This window comes from Myotis daubentonii, chromosome 11 (assembly GCF_963259705.1).
Source record: "Myotis daubentonii chromosome 11, mMyoDau2.1, whole genome shotgun sequence".
NCBI classification, from domain to species: Eukaryota; Metazoa; Chordata; class Mammalia; order Chiroptera; family Vespertilionidae; genus Myotis; species Myotis daubentonii.
The window spans coordinates 31,771,996-31,792,445 of NC_081850.1; the positions used below are offsets into that span (position 1 = coordinate 31,771,996).

The following is a 20,450-nucleotide window of genomic DNA, read 5'->3' on the forward strand; positions in this document are numbered from 1 at the left end:
GCCTGGTGTGGCTCAGTGATTGAGCATTGACCTATAAACCAGGAGGTTGTGGTTGGATTCCCGGTCAGGGCAGGAAGCAGCTGGTGAATGAGTCTCTCTCATAATTGATATCTCCCCCCCCCTTTCTCTCTGACATTAATAAAAATATATATATATTTAGCCTCTTTTTTTTTGGCCTCATTGCTACAGAGTGAGCAAGATGGGTCACCAGCAACTCTACTGGAGCCATCCAAGGAAATTCGGCCAGGGTTCTCGTTCTTGCCATGTCTGCTCATACTGCCACGATCTGATCTGGAAGTACGGCCTCAACATGTGCCGCCAGTATTTCCGTCAGTACACGAAGCACAAAAGGTTTCATTAAGTTGGACTAAGTGAACTTCCATAAATGGGTAGTTCAAGACATCTACCTTATGACAGAATGCTATCTCTTTGTACATAAAATAATTTTTTTAAAAAAAATCTTCAAATATAATATATTTTTTTAATAGAAAAAAAATCAATGGAAAAATATCCTTGGGTGAGGATTAACAGAACAAAAAAGAGGCAGGCCCAGAGGACAGAGACGGCAGACACAATTAATAGACTATAGCTTCCCAAGTAAGATACACAGCTCCAAGAAAGGTTTCATGGAATACATACTAGTAGATATATTTTCTACAAGCTTTATCAGACTTTTTTTTGTTAATTCTCAACAAAGGATATTTTTTCCATTGATTTTTTAGAGAGAGTGAAAAGGGAGGAAGGGAGCTGGGGGAGGGGGAGAGAGAGAAACATTGATGTGAGAGAAACACATTGATTGGTTGCCTCCCACATGGACCCCAATCGGGTCAAGGAATCAAACTTGCAACCCAGGTATATGCCCTTGACCAGGAATCAAACCCAAGACCAATGCTCCAACCACTGAATCGCACCAGTCAGGGAACAGAGAGCAGTCCAGCCAAGCTAAAGCATGAAAGGATAAGAAGTGGGCTGAAAATGTAGGTTGAGAGCCTGGAAATAGCAAAGACCTCCTTACCCAACTGCATGAACAAAGGAACCAGGAGAAAGATGACCTGTGACATTATGAAACAGACAGGACATACTCTCGTCTGGAACCTCTGCACCTCCCACAAAAGATGACTCCCAATCCCACTTCCCTGCAGTTTCTAGCAGTATAAATCTTAAGACAAACAGGACATCTGTAACTTGCTGCAGGAACAGAGTGGGAACTAGGAAGGCTATGCATGTTCCACAGTCATGCACAGAGGAAAGGAAGCCCAGGTGAGTAAACAAGTGGCATCTAAAAAGAAAGAGAAAGAGAGGCTCAATCCTAGGGCCATAAGCAAACACCGATTTCTGTGTAAAAAAAACAACAACAAACAAACAAAAAAAAACCTCCAATACAATGGAAAAGCAAACAAACTGGGAATGATATTTGTGGAAAATAGAGCCGAAGTCCATATCCTTAATTCATAATAAAATATTTTAAAATACTAAAATATGAATAGAAAAATATAGGCTATTATAATTGTTCAAATATCCTAGCGATTTAAAAAACAGGATTAAACCGTTTTATTTAATAAAGAATAATTCTTTTCATAACAATCTCAATGTTATCAGACATCATTTTCATGTTACTTATGTGAGTAGAAATACTGGAAACAATCTGACTTGTCTCCAAATACTATTTGACTCAATAATTAGCCTTCTAACATATGATCCCTTAAAAAAAAAGTTGGACAGTAATTTATGCATAAAGCTCTTTACAGTAGTATAATTGATAATACTGAAATTTGTAAACAACCTTCATAACAATAGATTAGTTAAATTGGGATTCATTCTTAGGATGAAATATTCAGCAGTTTCAAATAGTGTTTTTGAGGGCTGTGAAGTGGCATAGGAAAATATTCAAAAATAATAACATATAATAAGAATTAATGCTGAATCCTAAGCCCTAAAATGTTTAGTTTGAGTAAGCCTGACTATATGTTTGATAATATTCCAATTTTTAAAAAATAAGTATGACAGAAAGCCTGACTTTGGAAAGTGGGTCTAAGATCTCATCAAATAGGCTCTCTATGGTCCCACAGTATTTGGAATAACTAGAACACAAGACAAGGGCCTCACCCAAAGCCTAATCACAGGCCACTGGACAGCGGGCAATTAATAGAAGTTGAGTTAAACTAAAAGATAGTTGGAAAATTTGGTAAGCACTGGTTAGTGGATCCTGGCCTCCTGCTTCAGAGATGAACTCACTGAAGACAAAGGTCGAGAACCACTAATCTAAACACTGAGGGGCAGACTTTACTAAGTGATTGAGGAAACAGAAAGGTGGGAGCGGGACACAAGACATCCACTGAAGACAATTTCTTTCATAGTGGTGTCTGTTTTCCTTTATCCTATGGCGTTTTCCATACATTTTCTTCAAAGTTTAATAATTATAAAGACCAAGAAAATACATTTGATTCAATCTGCTATCATGTCAATTGGGTCCAGATAGTAAATGAGGAAGATAAATTGGGGGGGGGGGGGAAGGAAGGGGGAGGCTCTCTTAAAATGAAATCAACACAAACTAATTATATCATTATATCAATCCAATAAAGCTAAACTCTACATACAACCATTGAGATTCTAGGCCTGTAAATTTCCCCACCTGGAAATGTTTCTTTGAAAACACAGCGAATTACATCATCCCAATTTCCTTGATAATTGCATCATACCAGATCTGAAATATGGTCTTCAGATCTCCATTGCACAACTCAAAGAGGAGATACTCTGAAATACGGATCTGAACCTCCAGTTCTTTCTCTTCATTGTCACACAGGCTGCTCTGACTGGCAGGATCACCAATGTGAACACAAAAAGCAATGTGGCAACAGGAACTGAACAGGAATTTGTGCTCAGCACCAACATTTTAAACTCAGTCCTGAATGGCTGAATCAATCAGACTGCTGAAGCTCTGCTGCAGACTCCTTCCCTCTCAGTAACACCAGCACACATCTATATACTGATTAGGCGGGGAAAGCTCCATGACTTGATAAGGAGCCTACACAACAGAAACACCTTTAAGATCTACTGCTGCAGGATAAACCTATGTACAAATCTGAGAACAAAAGTTTATCTATTAAGAAGTCTTGCCGAAACCGGTTTGGCTCAGTGGATAGAGCGTCGGCCTGCGGACTGAAGGGTCCCAGGTTTGATTCCGGTCAGGGGCATGTACCTGGGTTGTGGGCATATCCCCAGTGGGAGATGTGCAGGAGGCAGCTGATCGATGTTTCTCTCTCATCGATGTTTCTAACTGTCTATCTATCTCCCTTTCTCTCTGTAAAAAATCAATAAAATATATTTATAAAAAAAAAAAAGAAGTCTTGGTCAGGCTTACTCAAACTAAACATTTTAGGGCTTAGGATTCAGCATTAATTCTGAAGGCCAGTTTACACAGCACAAAATTCAGAAAAACCTAACATTCTCTCTAATCAAATGTGAAATACTAAAGCATTAAATCACATTTTCTAAAAATGATGGCCATGTACTGAAATGGATGCAGTTTTAGAGACATAACCTAGACATTTCAGAATTTAAACGTTCAATATCAAGTCACTCACTAGACCACTTAGGGGAGAAATATGTAATAGAGAAGTCTCACATAGGAGCTAAGCAGGTTTGGAACACTTTCTCAGTAATCTTTTCCTTCATCTGCCCTTCATCCCCTGCAAAACAGCCTCCAACTTGTGTCTTTACTGACAGATTCATGTTGCATTTGTTCTTTAACTCTACTCTAGCATTCTCCCCAAAATAGAAAAATATGCATTTAACTTTTTAAATATAGATGGTATATTTTCTTTGGTTGTTTGATTTTAAGAATGACATAAAATTAAAAGGTATTTTAAACACCATCTGTTCCCTTACAACAATGGGCAATAATTTCCTGATTGTTTTACTTCATGTACGTGCTTTAAATCTAGAGTACCCTTTATGATTATTGCAATTCGTATTTTATTATTTTATGTAGCCCTCCTTGCCTATGTATATATTTAGAAAGCAGGCTGGGTTTTATCTCCACTTTGTGCCATTCCTATTTCAATTTCCCATTATCACAGAACTGTTGAGAAAGTCATTTCGTTACTTTTTCCTGTCATGTCTTCCAAATTCACTGGGATAATCCTTTATGAGGCCAAGAAATGAAATTAGAACTTATTAAAATGTATTTGACCAATCCAATTCTTCAAATATGAGGACGGAGCTCCAAATGCTGTCACTCAGTAAAACAGAGAACTATGATGGCATTAACTATCTTCCAGTATTAACTGTGGTAGAATAAGCTGAGATGGCAGGTGCAGGCAGGGCCCGTCAATAAAGACAGAACTAGAAACGTGCAAGTGCACCAGGTCTACATAGCCATCTGCTTTGCATGAAAGGAATGAAAAGAGAGCAATAAACTAAGGCATTCATTTTCAAAGTCCTGATTTGTTAACAAGATCTGTGCAATGAACTCTTATGCACTGCTGTGATTCTATGATGCCCCTCAGAAAAAAATCCACTGCAAACCATCTGTCATACTCTATTGGGATAAGTGAGAAGATTTTTCTAATAAAACATCTATACTCTAAAAATGTTTTACTTGCCATAAATACAAGTTATGTTAAAATAAATGAGGTTAAAAGGAAAGACATTGGAAAACAATGTGTTCAATACTGATCATCTTTGTGTTGATTTTTAAAAAAGATATAGACAAGTAGATATTTTTGAAGGGATATACAAGGAGTTGTCAACAGGTTTTACTTTGAGAAAGGGACTGGAAGAGGTGTCATTAAATATTTTTCTGTACTCTAATTTTTTTAAATCATGGGCATATGTTATTTATTTTTATACATTTGAACAACTGGTATTTGGGTAGTAATATAAAAAAAACATAGTGATTTCCTTTCAAATAATTTTCTGTAAAATTAAAAGTACTCTAGAACAATGATTCCCATATCATTTGGCATTTTAGTTATAATTTAATTTTTGCTGATAAAACCAGCACCACAACAATCACCTCTGTAAATGAACTTTTGTCTTTATTTCTGATTACTAGTACTTCCTAGGAATGTTAAGAAATGGGTGAAAGGGCATGGAGATGTCGAGAGTACTAATACATACTACCTACCTGCTTTTTAGGGTGCTTATGTTGGCATCCTAAAACCAACAGAAGGGCAGAGTGCCCGTCTACCAATTACATTCTCATGTCCAATGGACTTCCCTTTTATATTTACTAATACAATACAAAAAAGAAACCCTTCACTATTACTTTTAATAACACTGAAGTTTGAACAATTTTTCAATTGTATTTACCAGCAAAGAAACATGTTTTCATACACTTCAATAATCATCATAACAATCCAATTTTTTAAAAAAAATTTAATACTTAAAATTAAAGAACAATACAAAATATACATTCCTGAGAACTGGGAATACTCTACCAAGAATCGGTGAAAATTATCAGTAGATCTTTTAAAATGTCCGTTATGAAAATTAAGAAGTTGCTGGAAACTACCTACTTTTTTCAAATAAAAACCTGGAGCATGTAAAAGCCATGTGTGGACTAGAGTCAAACTTAACAGGAATCTCTAACACCCTTGATGATTTTCTTTCCAGGAATTTGCAACACATGGTCTTTCAAACTCAACATGAAGGCCCAAGAGCTAGAATATGTTTTTGAAGACAAAAGCAACAGCTCCTTCAAATTCCTCCCCTCAGCAATCTGGCGCACAGAACCCCAGGCACTGTTAGTTGATGTCATTTCTTTCCATGCTGCCCTCATTATGGTGGAAAGTAAAAGTGAATGGATGTGAGAAATCAGTAGAAATATATAAAGCAATCCATCTGTCCAGCCTGCTGTTAGCACGTATCCTGCAAATACTGTCCCCACGGCCACTGCTTCTCAGCACCTCAAGCCTGAACTCCGCTGGCTTCCCCAAGTTAATATCATGGAGTTCCTAGGTTTAGAAATGACCCACAATGAATCACTTTTTAAAATGCATTCAGTGCTACAGGATGGTGCTAAGGTGACTGCTCCAGCTACCGCCCCCCACCCTCACTACAGCTGGTGGGGCACCAGTTAAAGCTCTCTCCGCAAGTATGGAAACTGCAGCTCACAGAGGCAGGTGACACAAATACTCCACACAGAACCAGAATTCTAACATGGGATGTGTTGGGTTGGGGGGTTTTTTTTGTTGTTTTGGGGTGTTTCTTTTAAAAAAAAAACAACCTGTACTCATATTAGCCATCAAAACACTTTTATTAACTTTGGAGTACAAAAACATGGGCATAAAAAAAAACAAATAAACAACACGTTTATTTAGGAAGGAAGAACTCTGGACTTATAGCAATGACCACTGGTATTACGGACAGAGTTTTGGAAAATAAAACACTGGCATGCTTTCTCCGGGCTATGATTTTTAAACAGACCTTTTCATGTCTCTGGTCTGGTATCCAAAGCATGGACTTTGTTAGGTCTGATCCGCTTATGATTGTAGCCTGCAGATTTCAGTGCTTCCTTGCCCTCATGAGATGCCCATCCCACTACTCTCCTAGGGCAAGCTGGCATTTTCTTCTATTTCTCCACCAATCCTACTCTTCCTTTTATTTCACTAGGATTGACCCACTGAACTGATCCATCATCACTGGAACAGGAAACAGGATTTCCCTCATGCCAGACAGGCCAATCACTGAGCCAAGGTCAATTCCCCAAACTGGAATTCTGGAAGAAAAATGCAGGGAAAACACAATCCTAACCTACCACCTTTCTCCCCAGTCTCCACCACAACTCTTCAAGGCTCCTTATATATTTAATTTCATTTATTTTTCATAACAACTATAAAGAAGCTACAATATCCATTTTACATATGGGAAAAGAGCAATTTAGACAGGTTAGTTAAGTAATTGCTCCAATGAATCAGAGTTTGGCTAAGCCTTGAACTTGTACCCCTTTCAACACTACAAAATAATGTTTCCCTTACACACAAGGAAATGACATCCATCAGGATTACATGCAGCCTGAGAGAAATTCAAGACAAAGAATATAGCTCTCCAAGAGTCTGCCGCCTCCACCACCCTGAGTTGTCTCCCTTGAGTGCTCTGACAGGATTCTTACGGAGATCAGGGAACCTGAACAACTACTTGACTATATTTCTAACTAAGCATTGTGAAGGGAGAGGCAAAATATAATTAATTTTATAAAACTTAGAGATTACACATGGAACATAGGCAGGCTAAAATTTTTCTTCTATAATGGTTTCTAGCCTTTCCTAAAAGATTATAAAGTAACAGCAATAATAGTGAACTATATGTATCTATGTGTACAATCCTCATCCCCTGCCCCCAAATACTGATATAACTATAAAATAGATAATTTCCCAATACTAAGATTTCATTTTCTTCACATTTTTAATAACATTGTAACTCTAGGTTGAAAATTCCCTTACTTATTTAGTCATTAGTCATACTTAAGCATGATAAAAATCTAAGTATCAAACAATAACAGTAAGAGATGTAAAATAATAAAAATTACACTCAGCACTATAAGCAACAAGGCATAAAAGTATCTCTTCAATACAAATGAAAGACAAAAACAATGCCTGGCAGAATTAGCTGTAAGCATTAAATTTTGTAAATAGTGTTGCAAAGAATTAATCAGTGCTCTAAGCTATTGTGTTGGAAATCATCCCTTCAGAGTGTCCAAGTGTCCAGAAGACAATCTTGTTTTGCCTCCCTTGTGTTACAAAGAGGCAAAATATATTACTGGCCACAGTTTTCTGGGGATAAAAGTCTAGTAAATTAAAAATAATAGGCTCTCTAGCCGCTTTTGCTCAGTGGTTAGAGCATCGGCCCTCAGACTGAAGGATCCCGAGTTTGATTCCTGTCTCCAGTCAAGGGCACATAGTTATGAAAGAAAACCAATCGATAAGTCTCTCTCACATGGATGTTCCTCTGTCTCTCCCCTTCTACTCTCTCTAAAAATCAATGGAAAAATTTCCTCAAGTGAGGAATAACAAAAAATAAATAAAAATAATAGGCATGCTAAAGGAGGAAGAGAACTACGCATTGGGCTTTCTATTACATCAGCTTTATTTAGGCCCTAAATTATAGGGTCTCCCTAACTGGGGACACCTTTCTTCTTTGGCTTGACTAACACTGATTCTTCTCATTGCAAAGGTGCAGAGTGTTAATAAGGGAGATTAATCATGGATTTCTTCACCCATTCTTTATTCCCCCTGATATTTAAATATCAAAACCTATTCCACTATTACCTCCATCATTTTCAGTCTTCTTCCTGAGAAGGGGCCCTGGCATTGGCACAAAGAGTGCTCAGTGGCCACAGCCCCTCTGGGGAAATTGCCAGACTACAGTTCTACCCAGCAGTTTCTGAAGGAGGAGTGCCCATACTTTCTGTCACCTTGCTCAGAGCAGAGGGAGGACAGATTGTGGATCCACAGATTAAAGTTTAATTATAGCCACTGATCTCAGTGAAATCCCATTAAAACTTTCTTTTCATTCAGAGGTTATCTATACTAATAAAAGGGTAATATGCTAATTAGACCAGGTAGACCAGACATCTTCAGGACGTCCAACTTCCTTCTGGACAAAGCCACGGTGGCGAGGACCGAGGCAGAGGCGGTGAAGGGTGATCAGGCCAGCAGGGGAGGGCAGTTAGGGGGCGATCAGGCAGGTCGGCAGGGGAGCAGTTAGGGGGCGACCAGGCCAGCAGGTAGAGTAGTTAGGGGGCGATCAGGCAGGCAGGCAAGCGGTTAGGAGCCAGCGGTCCCAAATTGCAAGAGTGATGTCCGTCAGTCGGACTCCCTCGATGGGTCCCGGATTGGAGATGGTACAGCCAAGCTGAGGGACAGCCCCCGCCCCGTGCATGAATTTCGTGCACTGGGCCTCTAGTATCAAATAATTAAGTAAGCAAAAAATTCTGCACTGAGGCTTCAAATTGGGCGTGTGCACATGTTGCTACTGTTCCATCAGCAGAGAACAAAAAGGGAACCAGTGACCTTGGCCGGCATGCCTTACCTGAGAAGTACTATTTCACACTTAGCTCTTCCATGGAGAATGAAAAACTACTGTGTAGCTGGGCCAGGGGTTCAGAGCCCACTTAAGGGAGTTTCCCAAGTCTCCTTTAACTAGCTTTTTCTTTAAATATATATCTCTTGAGAGAGATAATTGTTAAGAGCAAACAATTAGCAATTAGATCATAAAGTTTTCAAGTGAATTAAAATGCTAGCAAAGGGAACCAAGGCCAGCAACAGGGGTGTCTTCATACAAATGCAGCCCCAGTGGCCACAAACTGCTCTTTACTACTGCCTTGCTGCCTCCTAAGCCACATCTGTACATTTTCAACCATGGCTTTGAATCAAATTAGAAACAGGACCCCTACTTTTTTCTAATATATTTTTATTAATTTCAGAGAGGGAGAAAGAGAGATAGAAACATCAATGATGAGAGATAACCACTGATTGGCTGCACATCCCTTTCTGGGGATACAGCCTGTCAATTGGGCATGTGCCCCTGACTGGGAATCAAACCATGACCTCCTGGTTCATAGGTCGACCACTGACCCACATCAGCCAGGCTAGGATCACTATTTAAAAATTATAGCCTCAGCAAGAAACCAGGGATTCTGGCTGTTATATAAACTCTGGGTGCCCAGAGCCCAAAAGATTCTCCCATCAGTCCCTCCAGGGCTGGCCAACCTGCTTCCCTCAAACATCACCAGGTGTTCTTTCCACTACCCCACAGAATTCTGGATCACCACTGGCCAGAACACACTCTCCAAATTTCTCCCCTCCTCTCCAAATCTAGGACAGAGCCTTTCATGTAAATTTTTACTATGTGTTTACTATTATAAACACTAGAAAAGGCAGAAAAAATAGTAAAAAAGAACTTAAAGCTTCAAAACTGCTGCAATAAAATTTGGTCCCTGGTAATCATAAAAACATACAGGGTAGGGCAAAAGTAAGTTTATGCTTCTGAATACGCAAAGCATGGAGTTTATTCTTAGATTATTATTTATTGAGCTTATTCTTAAATTATTATGTATTATTTACTGTATTATTTTCCATGTGAAAAACTGTAACTCCACTTTTGCCCCACCCCGTATGTCAAGGTAGGAGCATCCTCAACTTTGTTTTGATTCTACACACACACACACACACACACACACACACACACACCCCTTTTTGTCCAGACTGAAGCTTCAGAATCCCCCTCACTCCTCAAAATGACGGATGGAGCAGAGAACCTTTGTGGGGGGTTTTCTCACTTAATCAAAGAGCAAGGTCAAAGCCTGAGAGGTAATGATGGTTGCTTTAGGGGCTGAAAAAGCATTCATATGTAGGTTTGACAACAGGGCAATAGCTGACAAAATAAGTGTCCATTGGCTTTAACAAACCAAATGGAAACAAATGCCAGAAAGAACATGGGGCCACCTGGTGTCAACTTCAACTTACCTAGGCAGGATAATTTTGAATCTTCAGGAATCTTGAAAGTGATCCCACAAATTACATACTATTTAATCCAACTCATCCAGGAAGATGATTTCAGGAAATACAGGGCACTGGGACCCAACCATCTGCCTCCAAACCCAGCCTCACCATCCTCATTTTGTGCATTACCCCAACTCCCCGAGTTCGAGATGGGGACTAGTAGAGCAAAGAAGGCATCCATCCAATTGTCTCTGAATCAGCACCATCAGTTACATGTATGAAGTGCCCTGGACAAGGCCTGGCACGTCGTGAACAACCAATGGCAAGTACTATTACTCTCAAACTATATGAACGTAAAATGGCTTAAAGACAAATTAATCTTTTTCAAGGGCATGTAAGTTACTAAAAAAGCCAATTTACTTTCTTAAGGTAATAACATAAATGAAAGCCTCAAAAACATATTACCACGATTTCAGGTTAGCAACTAAATGTCAGTGTCACAAACCATATACCCACTTACATTTAAATCCTATAATCCAGCCAAATTTAAGTTAGCAATAAATGAAATCCGGCTCCCTTGCTCTGAGCCCCCTGATATCTCTCCTGCAGACACAATATATGCCAATCAATGATCGTTCTAGTCTACTACAGGAAGTCTCTGATTTTCTGAATACCACAATTCAACACTTAATCGGAGCAAAATAGGGACAAATGTGAATATTTTCTATCTAAATACTAACTCCCTAGCTGGAGTACAGCTCCTAAGAACATGAGTTCTTATGCTACCTTTTGTCTACATAATATCGTTTATTCTTCCTTTGAAGCTCTGTAGAAAGGACAACAAAGAGCACTGGATAGCACTGTTGTACAGTACCACCAGGGCCCAGGAAACAGAAACAAAGTAGAGGTAAAAAGAGAAAATGAAGAATATAAAATCTCCATGGCTCATAAAGTTTATATTATACATGTATTATCACACACTTAAATTAGAATGCCAAGAACTGGTAAATGAGCAATGTGCAAAATAGTCTATATTTTCTTTCCTTCACAAGCCACAAGAATAAAGAAATACCACTCTACTAATGTTTTGTAATGTAAAGCATATTAAAGTATAACCTAGTGACTCACCATTAAAATGATTCCTGATGGTTTTAATAAATACTGCCCAAGATTAAAGGTTTTTTGGGAAGGATGCTACCTGATTTTTTTAAAAAAAGAAGCAAATTTAATTTTACAGAAGGATTGAAATACAAAATAGAATGAGCCCATATTGTGGTTTTTGTATGCGAGACAATCTAATAGTTGAAATCCCTTCCAGATGAAAGGGAAATCAATTTCAAAATTCTATCATCTCTTTTTAAACTTGTTGAAATGTTTGAGGACTGGAATATCAGAATGCTTTAAAATTAGATTGTGAGGTAACGCTCCCGGAGTGTAATTTTTCAACTTTTTGGCATATGATATTAATAGAGTATCACTTAAGGTAAAATTAATGCAAAATAAGAGAGAGAGCATGTTGGAGTCACCAACTATTACCTCTCCTTCCAAGAAGATAGCATTACTTATCATGCTGTAGATAAGTCTCTCACACGGCACACACTGTCATAAATACACTAACTTCTGATAGTGTAGGCTAGACATGACTGTCCCCAAGACAATGATTCTTTTTTACTCAAGAAAATCGTACAGTAAATAACTTTTCTTCCCTTTGAGACAAGCACAGCGCTTGAGGCTGCTGCAACACAACAACAAAATATCTTCACAAATGTCTCCAAACAGTCAAGCTGAAAATCTAAGCCAAAGTTTCATTTAACAGCCTGTCAGTTTTTTGATGTGAAGCTAATGAATGCAGTGGCAAACAAATCCATCAAACCTAACATCAAAACAACTGCACTTCATCCCACCAAACGGAACAATGAAATACAACCCGCAGGCCAGCTCTTTGATCCAACCCAGGCAGGAAGCAGCCCTGTGTGCCACCACATAATCATGGACTCCATCTCAGCACAGAAGGAAAGAATACTCCACACAAACGGAAAACATTCACCTCGACTATGCACCAATACCTCATTTCAATTGTTAAGCTATGTTACATATTTTTAAATCTCTACTAGAAAAAAATATATATATATATAGCACTTCACTCTAGATTACTATTACAATGCCTAAAATAAGTAACAGGATAGCATGTTCCACTCAGAACACAACTTTACAAATGGAGGTTTGTAAAAGCCCTCTACTCTTTTTTTAAAAAAAAACATTTTATTGATTTTTTACAGAGAGGAAGGGAGAGGGTTAGAGAATTAGAAACATCAATGAGCAAGAAACATCGATCAGCTGCCTCCTGCACACTCCCTCCTGGGAATGTGCCTGCAACCAAGGTACATGCCCTTGACCGGAATCAAACCTGGGACCCTTGAATCCACAGGCTGATGCTCTATCCACTGAGCCAAACCGGTCAGGTCAACCCTCTACTCTTTATGAAGTCTCCTTGAAGACAAAGACTACACATCTTTCTCCTTCGTACACATGCATGCGGCACAGTTTCTGGGCAGAGGAGGAACTCGCTGAGCACTCTCCAAGCCCAGCTCGGCCTGAGCCAGCAGGCAAATGGGCATGTGGCTATCCTGAACATCCCCCTCAAAGTTTTCAGTGAAAATCTTACCTCTGATTAACAAAATGGGGGAAATTACATAGCTGCCTTGTTAAGTAAGTGTGTCCCCTTAAGACAGAACTTCTGATCTGCAGTATCATGCAGGATTTGCTATGTTCTGTGATATCATGCAGGATTTGCTATGCTATATTTTGTAGGTCAAGGAAAGAGAGTGCTGAATGATCCTCACGTAGGAGAGGAAGAGGAGCAAGAGGAAGAATAAGAGCCTGGGGCATTAGCAGAGATTTTTAGAAACAGGGATAGTCAAATTAAGTTGGTTTCAAGGCTATGAGGTCAATGTCTCCTCATGCCCACCTCTGCCCGTTTTCTGAGAGTCTTCTCCACAACCACGGCATAAAACAGCCTTCTGTGAGACAAGGCAGTTTGGGTAGATATGAATACACCAAAAGGCAGTGAAATAGTCACATAATTATTGTTTTTGTTGTTGTTGCTGTTATCTAGTTGAGAATAGAAAACATCCAGGAATTTGCTGAAATTTGGAAAACAGCTATTTGGGCTTAGCACAAATAACGGAATGGGAGTTCCAGTCAATGTTAGCCATTTCTTGAACAAATATCACATACCAATAGGTCAGTAATAGAGTCAAAAGAAACCCACAGAAATCCCCCCACCCCATCCTACTCCAGAGAAGCCACCAGAGAAGCCAACAACAAAGGAAGCGGTCCTTGATCCCTTGCCAATGCCACCTCTACTCTCACTTTGCTCTCATCCTCCAAGTGATAAATTCACAGAAACATGCATGGCGCCCACACACAGCAGACAAGCACTCTCAGAATAAATAGAGCTTCCTTCAATAGCAACCACCTGAATGGGCTGAAAAGGTCCTATTAACCCAAGTCTGCAGGCCCTTGAACAGAGACCATCAATATATCAGTGAACCTGGGGATTAGCTTTTCAAAACCTAGTAGATTTTTTAAATAAAAATTAGTCTTCTGTAGCAGTTCTTTTCCAAGTCATGAAATCAGAGATGCTGGTTTGTAATATATTAAATATAATCAGTGGAGACCCCACATTAATTAATTTTTGCTGCATCACAGATACTATATGAGATGCTTTTATATACTCAAATCAAATACGTGACAGGGGAAGCAGATGTCATCCCCCAGTGCTTAAACCATGAAAAAGTATGCCATTGCTTTTCAAATTATCCCTCCCAAATGCACAATTCACCATCACTTATGACAAATAACTGTTTTTTTTAATAGTTATCATTTAGGATAAATTGAAGAAGGCAAAGAATTAAGACAAATTTGGTCATCTTCAAAGCTAACTGCCCTTTAAGCGCAATCCATAATTCCCCAGCAAACACAAAAACTAATACCAAGTCACTAATTTTCAAAGATTAAAAACTACATGTGTGTCTACACACACATGCTTGCACACATGCACACGCACACACATGCACACAGTAATTTCATAAGGCTGCCTAAAGAAACAGACCTGGAAATCAATAAAAATATATATCAAATAAATTATATAAAAGACACCAAAATCTGCACAAAACACTCCAGCACAGCACACTTTAATGGAAGAGAAGTTATTAACTGAGAATAGTCAAGAAAACATTATCATTGAGGAATATAATTTAAGAATGTATAAGGGTGTTTCAGTGAGAATTTTAAAACTGTATCCATTACAAGTTTAGTTTCCTGTTTTTAAGCAAAATAACTAAAATTATTTACATGATTCAAAGTAGGTTCTTATTATATCACCATGTCAGTTATTCATTGGAACTATCTGTGGTAAGCAGAATGCCTAGATCCCCATGTCCGAAATGCTGAAATCTGTAGCTATCATATTACATGACGAAAGGGACTTTGTAGATTGCTTGCTCTGAAATGTAGAGAACCACAGACAAGATGCTGAGAGAGGCCTCTAGCAGCAAAGACCCAGCTGACAGACAAGAAGGAAAAGGGAACTCAGTCCCACACTGCAGGAGCTGATTCCACCAACAACCTGACAACAAGGAAGTGGGTTCCTCACCAGCCTCCAGTAAGGAACACAGGCCCACCTTAACTTTCCGCTTGGTGACCTCTAACCTACAGAATGATGAGACAGCACATGGGCATTGTTTTAAATCACTAATTTTATGGTAATTTGCTACAGCAGCAATAGAAAAAGACTATGTTCTCAGAGTAGCAGCACCTCACCAAAAATAAGGGACAAGTTGAGACAACACTTAAAAACATATACAATTACAACAGTTTTAAATTAACTGCCCAAACTGCATTATAACCATTGAATATTGCATACCTAGTAAAATACCCAGAACCAAGATAGTCATATGTTTGACTAAACTGAAAGCTATAAATCAACACAGCGTGGGTGCATATAAACATACCTGAGTTTTTTTTCCCCTCACAACAAATCTATGGGGTAGAGAGGTATTTGTACTTTACATAGGAAGAAACAAAAAGAATAAATTACTTTCCTGATGTTACATGGCTAGGTAGAAGAAGAAAAGTTGGGCCTCAGATCCCTGTCTCCTCCACCACAGTCTACTGCTTCTTAACCCCACAATTCTAGGTTCCAAACGCTGAGATTTCAGAAAGGATCACTATTGACCTCTCTGACTTGGTCACACTCCACTCCACTCCACATCCTCATGAAAATGTGGACACATTTCAGCTTTGGGGAGAAGCTATTTTGGTTAATACCTTCTACTAGATCTGAAACATAGTAAACAAACACCAACTAATTTTTTCTGGCAACTCTGAACAGCTGTGATAGCTGACTTACTACCACAATGATTAAAGATGCAAACTATAAAATAGCAAACCTTGCTTTAACCTCGAGGCTATGACACTGTTTCAGTGCAGATACTAGCATTACATTTATGCAAAACAACACTGCAGTAGCTAGCCAAGGTACATACACACTGAGTTTTCTATTTTTTATTAGGTTTATTGTAATAGGCAGGATGGGTAATGGGAAGAAATAGTTCAGTTCTGTTCCTTTCTAAATTACCCCTCATAAATAGAAATTACTCAGAACAGAAAAAGTCTTCTAATAGCAGGAGCTTTCTTTTCTGTCATGAATTCATTCAAATGCTTCCTGAGCTGCCAAAGGGCTATACTTTTATTTAAATATATTATGCAATTTCTAAATACACATATAAATTAAACCTGGAGTCATCTGTCCTGCCTATATTTGCATCCAAGTTTTATCAATGTACAATGAATAATACTCACTTGTGCCATGCAGTGGCCATGGTAAGAACATGTAAGCTGTGTGTATCATTTTCCATTAAATCCATGTTGATTTTGCATACTCTATAAAACACAGTTTCATTAACAAGCTGCCCTCTGCCAGCCTGCACCTTTGCTTTAAAAGCCACAGGAAAGACAGCAACCTAATAGAAGCCACCATCACTTTGAAGGTGTCCTCTATTTAATGCCACTGAGGGAAATTAATTAAATTTTATAGAAGTTGTTGCTTATGAATGAAAATACACAGTATGTAAAACTAAACTAAATATGCTGGGCAGAAGATGCAAAATTTTATTCCAAATTTAACATGAAGATATATTTCTTAATTCTACATTATTACTTTTAAGAATTCATTTCGGCACTAAGGTAAGTTTTAATCATTCCTTCTTATCATTCTTCTTCAACTTGTTACAATTTTACCAGACACTTTTCTTCTGCAAATAGTTGTTTTTTAAGCCATGGACTAAACTCTAGCGTGGAGTTCAGTCATAGAGCCACACAGGGAGCCCCTGGAAAAATCTCACAAAAAAACAATTGGTGGCCTTAAGAGAGAAGCAAACATCAGTTGCATAAAATTACCTCTCAAGGTAAATTATTTCACATTAATTTCAAAAGAGACAAATATAGCTACAAATGGTAATACAGCCTGTGTAAAATAAATATATTTAGTCTGAAATAAATTATCATGGTGAGAGGTCAAACACAACTGCTACAAACAAGTGATCTTAGCTTTCTCGCTACACTAACCAGAATACACATTTAATTTATGCTTTATTTCTGAGGCATAACTTACCAATTTAGCAACTTTCCCATAGTCAATCCATCTGACAGTAGCAAAATTTGTAGATTCTGCACAGTTGAAACCATGATTAAAACCAGCATGGTAGCCATATGGGAACGTGATCATAAATTCTCCAGCCTCCTGGGTGATCTGCAGGGTAGAAAACATATAATATTTTCCAATTATAAGACTTCCCAAATTGTGAATACAAGTAAAATATATTTCCTAGAAAAAATACAGGAAAAAATGCCATGAAATCAGAGCTGTGTACCAGTATTTAAAAAGTCCCTGCAAACCCTTTACTTAATTCTTTAATAGTTCTTCAGAAAACTTTCCAAAGACTTTTCTAAACTGTGTTTAGTTCAATCATTCAATCCATAATCAAAGATATCTATTTTATATTAAAACATCTGTTATTCTAATAAATTTGTTCATATAATCAAGCAGTGTGTATATTTTATTATTTATACTTATGTATATATAGAGGCCTGGCGCATGAAATTCCTAGGCCTAGCCTGTGATCAGGGCCATCTTCCCTGGCTGCCTGTAGCCAGCCCCGCCACCAACTGCCACCCACCCTAGTCCCCATTTGCCATTGGGTGATCGGAGCCTGCAGGCTGGGGGGAGGAACTGAGAGGTCAGCCTTTCTGCACACTCACCGGCCCCGCCCCTACCCCCCGCCGCTGGTTGCCTTCTGTGTGTGGGGAGACTGGTGGGGCGGAGGCCTCGGTCTGGACCACCCGCATCCCCCACCACCCATCCCCAGTTCCCTGTTCAGAGCCTGCTGGCCAGGGAAAAGGACCAAGAGGTGGTCAGTGCGTCTCATAGTGACTGGTTAAGCAGTCGTCCTGGTGGTTCCACTGTTAGGGTCAATTTGCATATTATCCTTTAATTATATAGGATAATTTTTTTTTATTTCAGAGAGGAAGGGAGAGATAGAAACATCAATGATGAGTGAGAATCATTGATCGGCTGCCTCCTGCACACACCCCAATAGGGATTGAGCCCACAATCCGGGGATATGCCCTTGACCGGAATCAAACCCAGGACCCTTCAGTCCGCAGGCCAACGCTCTATTCACTGAATCAACCAACTAGGGTGTATTTTATTATTTTTTAAACTTTGCATTGTTGGAGTTATATTAGGACATATCATAACTGACATTTTTCAAGTTAGAGCTACAAAAACTTTGATAGTGGATGTTGAGCAGGCTTCATTATAAATTCCTATTGCTAAAGAGTTGGTGGTATTCACCAAATTATCTTATCTAATAAAAGAGAAACATGGTAATTAGCCATACGTCCGCTACCCTTCCCATTGGCTAATCAGGGCAATATGCAAATTAACTGCCAGCCAAGATAGCGGCCGGCAGCTAGGCAGCTTGAAGCAAACATGAGGCTTGCTTGCTTCAGTGACGGAGGACTCCAACGTTCCCCGCCTGCCGCTGTCGGCCTCTGAGCTTGCAGTTTGAAACATTGTTACAAATACAGAAGCTAAACAAAACCCCAGAAACCTGCTTTAAGCCAGCTGGGATCTCAGAGCTGGAGTTGAAACAGTGTTTCAATTATAGAACCCAAACAAACCAGACACCTGCTTTCAGCAGCCGAGGCCTCAGAGTTGGAGACAAGCCTCAGAGCTAAAGCTGGCCCAGAATTAAAAAAAGAAAAGAAAAAAAGGAGTGGTTGGGAACTTCAGTCACCTGCCAACCTGAAAACAGCCCTCAGCCCCTCACCCAGATTGGCCAGGCACCCCAGTGGGGACCCCACCCTGAAGGGTGTGTTACCAGCTGCAAACAGCCATCATCCCCTCACCCAGGCTGGCCAAGCACCCGAGTGGGAACCCCCAGCCTGAAGGATGTGTGACCAGCTGCAAACAGCCATCATCCCCTCACCCAGGCTGGCCAGGCACCCCAGTGGGGACCCCCACCCTGATCCAGGACACCCTTCAGGGCAAACCAGCCGGCCCCCACCCGTGCACCAGGCCTCTATCCTATATAGTAAAAGGGTAATATGCCTCCCAGCACCGGGATCAGCGGAGACGCGAGGCCACCCGGCACCGGGATCAGCGTGACAGGGGGCAGCGCCCAAACCCCCTGATCGCCCTGCAGCTCTGTGTGTGACAGGGGGCGGGACCACAACCTCCCTATCTGCCCTGCTCTGTTCATGACAGGGGAAGGCGCCCCAACCCCCTGATCAGCCCTGCTCTGTGCCTGATAGGAGGGAGCTCCCCAAACCCCTGATGGGCCCTGCTCTCTAGGTGATAGAGGGCGGCGCCCCAACCCCCCCCCCCCACACGGGCCCTGCTGTGTGTGTGACGGGGTAGAGCCATAACCTCCCCATCAGCCCTGCCCTGAGTGTGACAGGGTGCAGCACCCCAACCCCCTGATTCGCCCTGCTCTGTGTGTGACAGGGGGCTGTGCCCCAACTCCCCTATCGGCCCTGCTCTGTGAGTGAAAGGGGGCAGCGCCCCAACCCCGATTGGCCCTGCTCTGTGCGTGACAGGGGTGGCGCCGCAACCTCCCCATCGACCCTGCCTTAAGTATGACAGAGGATGGTGCCCCAACCCCCCAATCGGCCCTACCCTGAGCGTGACTGAGGGTGGCATCGCAACCTCCCAATCCACCCTGCTCTGTGCATGACAGGGGGCGGCGCCCCAACTCCCCAATCGGCCCTGCTCTGTACCCGACCAGGGGCTGCACCTAGGGATTGGGCCTGCCCTCTGCCACACGGGAGCAGGCCTAAGCCAGCAGGTCGTTATCTCCAGAGGGGTCCCAGACTGCGAGAGGGCACAGGCCGGGCTGAGGGACCCCTTCTCCCCCCACCCCCGAGTGCACAAATTTTTGTGCACCGGGCCTCTAGTTCTTTTATAATACTTAGAGACACATCGACTGGTTGTCTCCTGCTAGCACCCCGGAGCCAGGAATCGAGCCTGCAACCAAGGCACGTGCCCTTGACCAGAATAGAACCCGCAATCCTTCAGTCCGTGAGCTGAAGCTCTATTCATTGCGCCAAATTGGCCAGGGTCAAAGTTCTTTGTTTGTTTTTTTTTAATTGGCCTACTCTAGAATATATTGTCAAGTTTACTGCTCTCTAGTTCACTCAGTCTCCATGGTTCATTTCAGTCCTTAAGGTTGAGAAATGAATATATGGGTATGTACATGTGTGTAAATATACAAGAGACACATTGTATAAATAAAGGTGCTCACATTACAATTGACTTGCCAGTTTAGGAATGCTAAAACGTTGTGTGTGGGAGATGTTCTTTCCCAACAATTCTGAAATTTAGTTCATCATCCCCTACCCCCGATAGCCCAGCAGGTGTCCTATTGCAGTGAGCAGCAA

General features: G+C 40.5%; 2 protein-coding genes across 13 annotated transcripts in view; one reads left to right on the plus strand and one right to left on the minus strand.

Moving 5' to 3' along the window:
* The window catches only part of KDM4C (lysine demethylase 4C), a 337,267-nt gene that overhangs the window by 220,541 nt on the left and 96,276 nt on the right, over positions 1-20,450 (minus strand). For all 12 annotated transcript variants that reach the window (XR_009447593.1, XM_059656697.1, XM_059656696.1 and 9 more), the window contains one exon: positions 17,122-17,259. Coding sequence is in view for 11 of the 12 variants with exons in the window: in XM_059656697.1 (XP_059512680.1) it covers positions 17,122-17,259 (138 nt within the window). In the remaining variant the exon portion in view is untranslated. The remainder of the gene's footprint in view (positions 1-17,121; positions 17,260-20,450) is intronic.
* Positions 187-438, plus strand: LOC132211926 (small ribosomal subunit protein uS14-like). Its single transcript, XM_059656716.1, has one exon. It carries the CDS (start codon positions 200-202, stop codon positions 359-361), a length of 162 nt encoding a protein of 53 aa, XP_059512699.1. The 5' UTR covers positions 187-199; the 3' UTR covers positions 362-438.

What these genes read in the sequence shown, in the direction of transcription:
- LOC132211926 (XM_059656716.1), top strand. Translation starts at nt 200, where the DNA reads ATGGGTCACCAGCAACTCTACTGGAGCCATCCAAGGAAATTCGGCCAG.